We start from the raw sequence: 6,846 nt of genomic DNA, 5'->3' as shown, positions 1-6,846 counted from the left end.
GAGGCAAAATCTTGTATCAACTGTAAAGCCGTTGTGTGCAGGTACCGTGATTCAGCAAAGCATCAAGCCTAGAGTCTAGACTCCTCTAGAGATATACTAGTTACCTAAACTAGTCCGTGACAATCGCCAAAATAGCATTCCAACTTCCAACACTTCACAAAACATGCGGCCACCCAACAAGGCTGTCTGAACTCCAGTGCCGTGAAAATTGCGAAGGTGAGATTTACAAAGGCCTTAGAGTGCCTCCCCCCAAAACATCTGTGTTGGCACTGCCGTCCTTTCTTCATCGATTTGCATCACACAGCTGAGCTCGCAGATCATCGAAGCTACAAACTTCACTGACACCGATTCACCATTGCATAGGCCTCTAAGTTGCCCCTTAAAGGTCAGTGGTCACTTCTGACTAGTCCTTTGAGTAGTAGCAAAATTGATGCTGGCACGGCCCCGTAGACTAAAAAGATTAGCAGTAGAAATGATGCCCACACGGCCCTCCAATAGAAACGACACCAGAGACATGTTTTAATGCCATGCTTGGAGAAGGGAAGTCTCTACGCCTGTGACCCCAAACTGCTGTGCTGCTACATGCATATCATGAAAGCGTGCCCCTTCCTCTTTGCAGCAGACTGCAGGTGACTTTGTTGTGTTCTTGAACTGTCGTGATACTTCACTGTGCTCTGATACCAATGATACGACACCACAAAGAGGGCTCATTATAGATTCTTCCACCCAGCCATGATTTCCCAGAGAGCTCCTTCCTACGTCATACGTGAGCTTCCTTGAGTTCCCTTAGTCTTCTTCCTTTATGGAGCCTGTCTCTAGAAATCTCCCCTGAACCCAGTGCATGACATGTGGACCCCTTTTATGCCAAGTGTCCTTTCAAAGGACCTTAATCTTTTGACCCCTCTTGGCATCCTTCTATAATGCTAGGCATTAATTCGCGTGTCCACCATTGCACTATCAAGCCCTCTGGCTTCCCACTTCACCATATCCACACTCCCGAGATTATCGTGACTGACATAACACTAGGTCATTTGGGACCTGGATATGTCTCCCCCTGGAGACCAAGTCATTGGTGCAAGCACTCTTGTAGTAGCTGAGGGGGCAGGCACACAAATTATAGAGATTGATTGGATGATCCTTGTTTCATTCTGGGAGCATCCACATAGCTCCTAATCTCCTCATCATTTGCTAGAGTGGTAGAGGGTTGAGGATGTGGGCCGTTTGGAGAGAGTGTGGACTATAGAACCTAACATAGTCTTGACACATCAAGAGTGTGCATAGTGGCAGCTCTAGTTATGAGAGGGTCAGCCTGTTAGAGAGATTTAATGGGAACCAAGTGAGTGGTCCTGACCCGCTTGGGTAGGGCACTCAAACAAGGTTGAGAATGTGCCCCTTCATTTGATACACCACCTACATTGGTTGGCATCCTTAGCTGCAAGTAGTAGTCTAGGCCGTCTCGAGGTAGTAGCATTGGGTACAGGAGGAGGTTCCCAAGGACATCATCTCGTGCTTTTGGTCACATTTGTGGACCAACCTTATACCACATAATATTTCTTACTTTTTGTGGATGGTCATGCATGAGGCTTGCCCATTGGCCCTAGCCAGAGTAGATGCAGGTGTATGGCAGCTGCTGCCACTACTATATAGACAAACTAGACAAAGTGTTGGAGATGATCTAAACTTTGTATGGGGATGCCCAGTCACGTAGAGGATCTGATCAGTGACAGGTACGTGCAAAAAATGCAACAAATGCATGGGACTTTACTTGGGTGATGGCCGTGGGAAGATACCAGAGCATGTGGTTAGGATTGATGCATTTAATGCAACACCTCCTCTCACATGCACTCTACACCTTCGCCAATATTGTATGGGAAATGGTGTCCAGCATCACTGCTTGGTTACATCTGGCTTGCCCGCTATAGTTTAGTGATGGGAGGTTTTCCCAATAGCCACTTCAGCCCCATTAGGCTGGATATCATCTTAATTCTACATGCTATTTGGGAGCATGAGACACCGGGCTCTAGAGCGATGCATAAAGGCAAGAGCATTTCTACAAGGCTTGGCTTGGAGGATTTTTTTTTCTCACTATGAGAGGTATTCGCTAGATCTGTACAGTCTACCACCTTGGTTGTTAGCTCTTATTCGCTGGATGTATAATCCGCCACCTTGCTCATTAGTCCCTATTCTAGAGATAGCCTATGCAGTGAGTTGGATTCTCTAGAAAGAAGGTGATCAAATTTTTGTCAGCTAGTATATGCTAAGGTGGAATTAACTCCATGCCTTTGCATAGCTCCCATGGATTGATTCTTTTAATGACACAAAAGCTGATGCCATTCTCAACACCTATGATGTCGCATAGCATAACCTATTCATTAACAGATGTATGGGTGTCATCAACAAGTAGCTTATCAAATACATTTCCCTTCTTGCATCAGCTTCCAAGTCCACTCTAGTGCTAGATGCAAAACACCATGACACCTATCTTTAGGAGGGTAGCTACTATAATGCATCACAAGGATATTTGATTAGGAAGAGTTTCATGATAATATCTAACTCTTCTGCTTTCTCTTAGAATATGTTGTACTCAAGATGAGTGGAAGTAATCTCTCCTACCCCTTTATGGCAACCACATTATCATGTGCTAAGTCTTCGAATGTCCTAAGACTAAATCCTCACATCTAGCTCAGAGTAATGTCCAAGGAACTTAAATTGTCAGTAACTTGTGGAGATTGTGTAGCCACCGGCTCGTAAGGTGCATTGGAAGTGCTTGCTTCCATGTCACTTACAGTAACATTTTGCATCTCTTCCTTAACGTAGGTGCATCAACAATCACAAAATCTACGGTCCAAACTATCAAAATAAGAAATACTGCAAAAGATGTATGTACCTTACCTCTTCGCAATGATGAGGTAGCACAAATGTATCCACAAGGTCATCCCACAATTTGGTTGAGTCAATGGCAAATAGACCATTTGATCTTTTCTCACATTTGCTTAAGCCCCTTCACACACAATTTTGAACCATTTTATGCCCAATATGTAAACACCAGATCACTTTCCCTATTTGGGTATCCCTTGCACTAGTTGGACCCTCTTGGGAGAAATTTGCCTTAAATTCATGATCGAATGTGTTATGCTTCTCATCAACCTTCTAAGTTCTCTACATGAAAGTGTGACCATGTAACTACATTGCATTCAATGAACTATGTTGAACATAAAATCAAAAGAAAAATAATATCTCAAAGAAATCAAAACTAGCTATTTCCAACTTCTCTAATAGAGAACTATAAAAGGAGGAGACCATTCCTTATGTGAAGCTCACATCCCTTGGCAATTCCTTGGTCCATATTGCTCACAATCTCTCTCCTTTGACAAGCCTCTATTGTTTGCATCTTGGAGCCATTCAGATGCACATCTGCTTGGCAATAAACATAAATCCTCTCAATATCTAACTTCTCTATTGAATCTTCTAAAAGCTCTTTGATATTCCTATTCCTCTTGTTTTCTTTTTGCTTCTATGAATATATGTATAAGACGCACCAAACATGTGATAGTTACCTCTAACATCTTGTGCTATCCATGTGACTTCAGACCACTTAGCCTTTTATTAGTAACAAATGCACACTTCAAAGCATGTGCGTGCCCTATTGGGGTTTTCATGCTCACACTCACACTTTTGACATATTATCTTTCAGTGGAACACACAGTGCCTTTGGCAACACCACATTCCCGTTCACCTCAATTGGCCACATGCCCCCCTTTATTCCAATGACACTCAAGTCCTCTCATTGCTTCCAATTCTCTTTTTCTTAGATCACATGCTTTCAAAGGGTTTTGGAAACATGCTTAAATATGTGCATTGGATCCAAAAGATAGATAACTTCTAAAAGTCTGCAATAAATATGGGCGTAAAAAATAGAAAGCCTTCCCTTACGAGGTGGAGGTGTTTGTAAATGGGGCGGCTCACCTTTAAATTTTGGCTACTTGATCACCATGCTTTCCCATCAACCGGGATTCTTTATATGCCATCAGTTGAGCAATTTTGACATGCACGTCCATAAGTTGGGCTAATGAACAACAATCAAACATGAATTTCAGCCTGGGTATCATAGATATATGTCCCACATTCTTTGGTATCTATCTCCTTGTGGATCATACCTATATCATAGTGCTCGCCATTTATAAAGGTGAGGGTATTGACATTAGGGAGTAAATAAAGCAAGTTATCATCACCTATCTTTTCGAGTGATTAATACATTTTTGAAGCCCCTGAAGTTAGGAGCCTCAATATATTTGCCTGGTAGTTTGGCTATCTCCGAGACTCTTCTAGTGTCTTCTCCCCAATATTGTATTGAAGTTTGAGAGGAGAAGCTTAAGCTGTCCTGCAAAATTATTAGAGCCTCGGCCTACGCCGTTCGACATCATTCCAGGCAGCTGCATTAGGTGTGTCACTGGAATTCGATGCCTTTTTCGCTTCCACCTCTTCATACTGTCCCAAAATGACATCCAAGCGTCTTTGTAGCTTGCTTAAAGTCAGGATTGTGTATCGCGCCCATCTTTAGATCACTTGTATTCCGATCTCATCAAAGTATTCACGATTGGATCACTATGCATTGCTACGTGAGTGCATACTTAAATCAGCGACTCCAGACGGTAAAGGTTCTTACTATGGCCAATGCATATGCTGATGCAAAGTCGTCTCTTCCAGTTTCTTACTGCGTTTTCTATCCTGTGTTAACAGTGGGCCACTATTTTATAGGGCAAAGCTTCACGTACGTATTTTATGCTCTACGTCTTTGAATGCAGGGCACGTGTGGATGCATGACCCTTTTGGGTAATTGCTGACCTTGTTCCCAGTCAAAAATTTAGTCAGCATAACGTGAGGTGAGTTTTCATTTTGTAAAGTTTTGCGTGCAACGTTTAGGGAATGTGTAATATTCTCTGGACGTGAAGCACAGGTGTGAAGTTTTGTTACAGGCACAAAACAGAGTTGCTTCATTGATTTTCTTCGAATGTGGTTGTGACTCAAGGCAGTGCTTAGCGAGCAAACGAATTTATGAAATTAAGGAAGTCTATTTGTCGTGCTACACGACAAAGAAGGCGGTATCAAACATTCGAGTCTATTAACATTTTCGGAGAGTCCAACTATTGCCGGATTAGGATCAGAGGAGCTAGCTGAAAGCAAGCTATTCTAGGATGTTTGGTGTGCTTTTTCCATCTCGAAGTTTTCCCATGGATGCAAGTAGCTTCACTCAAATTGACCCTACACATTGGGTGCTTGACATGAATCTGTTTGTGGGTAAGTTTTTGTGTGCTTGTATTCCGTTCTGTGAACAAGTAACATTTCTTGGGCTTGAAGCTTTTCTCACTAGAATTAGGTAACCCCAGTTCTTGAATGCATCAAATTAGCAGTTTCATGGTAATGAGAACCTCCTCAGAGCTCAAAGGTGAAGCTACAAATGTGTAAAACATATGGAACTGAAAAATCGGTGAGTCCTGCTATTCTAAAATAGACCTGTTCTACTGTTTGTGCAGGGGAAGCATTTGATCGGGTAACAGAAATTTGTATTTTCCTCCTAAACGAGTTTTCTTTACACCCAGAGAAAGCTTTGGCAGTTTATGTGCAGTCTCCGGGATCTTCATTTCAGTACTGTGGTGCAGTACACCGAGCCTGTCCTTCAGCTGTCTTACCCTTGATGTGGCCTAGCCCTGGAGGACAAATGCAGTTGATGGCACCAGATGCTGCTCCCTTGTCAGCTAAGATTGGGATATCTGTCGAAGATTTGGTTTCTCTTCCTGTATTGAATGTTGGACAGCAACAAAGAGTTGAAAAACTTGCAATGAAAGTTGGCGAAAACCTTTTCAACTTCATGCAATCATTTTGTACAGTTGATGCAAATAAGCTTGTTGTCCCTATGGATATTCTGGATCAATGGTTCAAGAAGTTTCAAGACAAAGCAAAGAGAGATCCTGAATACATCAAAAATTTTATTCTGTAAAAAACCAATTTGCGTATTTGATTTCACTTTTGTTGAGCCGTGCAGTCATATCATGGGTTGTAGAGACAAGAGCACAGGATTGGACACCACATTCAACTTTTTGAAGCTGGGTATGATTGATGTTTGTGGTTCATGGGAGGAGTTATATTTGTTGGCTCTCCACATGAAGTTGAAAATCTTTGTTTTGGTCCATTTTGTGTGTTTATCTTCTACAGAATTCTTAGCTTGAATCCGGTCAATGATGAATATGATTGCATATTTGCCACATGATTGTGCATCTTTTTTTCATCCAATTGGTGATTTAGTGAGTGATCGTATTTTGAATTCTGTGCATCTTTCCCATTGATGTTAATCAATTGCAGTAGAAACCTGTCAAAATGCTGCATGCGGCATGTTATTTGCAGTGTGCACCCTTGTTCCAGTGATCTTGTAGTCTTGAAAGAGAGATTGATCTTCCATGCTGTGAAGGCAATAAATGATTGTAACAACTTTCAAATATGGAGACAGCCCTTACGGGGGTTTACAGGGTCCCCAAATGCTGGTCTGCTACAGACCAGGTCAGCTGTTCCAGCAGACCAGTCGGCCAAATTTACAGATTGGTCAGCAGTCCAAGGGGCTCCTTGCCCTAAAGCCCCCATTGTGAGGGCGCACGACCATTCCAGAGTAGCCCTCTGCAGACTGCAGAACAGCCCTCTAGAGGAGGCAGTGAAAGGCAGCAGCAGCAAGGCAGGGAATCCAGTTCCTGTTCGAGCCTTCATACTTGCATCAGAGCACTAGAGAGTGCTGACAGATGGAAAGGTTCGAGATCCACCCGGAGCCACTACATTGGCATGCAAGAGAGAGCAGAG

At 42.8% G+C, this 6,846-nt stretch overlaps 1 protein-coding gene across 4 annotated transcripts; it reads left to right on the top strand.

Annotated features, from left to right (window-relative positions):
- The first annotated feature begins 4,303 nt into the window (after window positions 1-4,303).
- LOC147905280 (hikeshi-like protein) lies at window positions 4,304-6,034 on the top strand. Of its 4 annotated transcripts, none has more exons than XM_087379284.1 (5): window positions 4,304-4,442; window positions 4,522-4,652; window positions 4,806-4,883; window positions 5,034-5,298; window positions 5,535-6,034. In XM_087379284.1, exons 4-5 carry the CDS (start codon window positions 5,196-5,198, stop codon window positions 5,996-5,998), a joined length of 567 nt encoding a protein of 188 aa, XP_087235410.1. In that variant the 5' UTR covers window positions 4,304-4,442; window positions 4,522-4,652; window positions 4,806-4,883; window positions 5,034-5,195; the 3' UTR covers window positions 5,999-6,034. The 4 variants fall into 4 exon arrangements, with proteins under 4 accessions (XP_087235410.1, XP_087235401.1, XP_087235391.1 ...); XM_087379275.1 differs by having other exon boundaries at window positions 5,030-5,298; XM_087379265.1 differs by lacking the exon at window positions 4,522-4,652.
- Window positions 6,035-6,846: the final 812 nt, after the last annotated feature.

Source organism: Dipteris shenzhenensis, chromosome 1, assembly GCF_047967505.1.
Source record: "Dipteris shenzhenensis isolate YYH24624 ecotype China chromosome 1, Dip_SZ_1.0, whole genome shotgun sequence".
Classification (NCBI taxonomy): Eukaryota; Viridiplantae; Streptophyta; class Polypodiopsida; order Gleicheniales; family Dipteridaceae; genus Dipteris; species Dipteris shenzhenensis.
The sequence above is the reverse complement of the archived record's forward strand: the minus strand, read 5'-3'. Positions and strand labels throughout refer to the sequence as shown.

What these genes read in the sequence shown, in the direction of transcription:
- LOC147905280 (XM_087379265.1), top strand. Translation starts at nt 5,196, where the DNA reads ATGTTTGGTGTGCTTTTTCCATCTCGAAGTTTTCCCATGGATGCAAGT. An exon ending in TGACATGAATCTGTTTGTGG is followed by an intron (nt 5,299 to 5,534) that starts GTAAGTTTTTGT and finishes CTGTTTGTGCAG; the next exon opens with GGGAAGCATTTGATCGGGTA.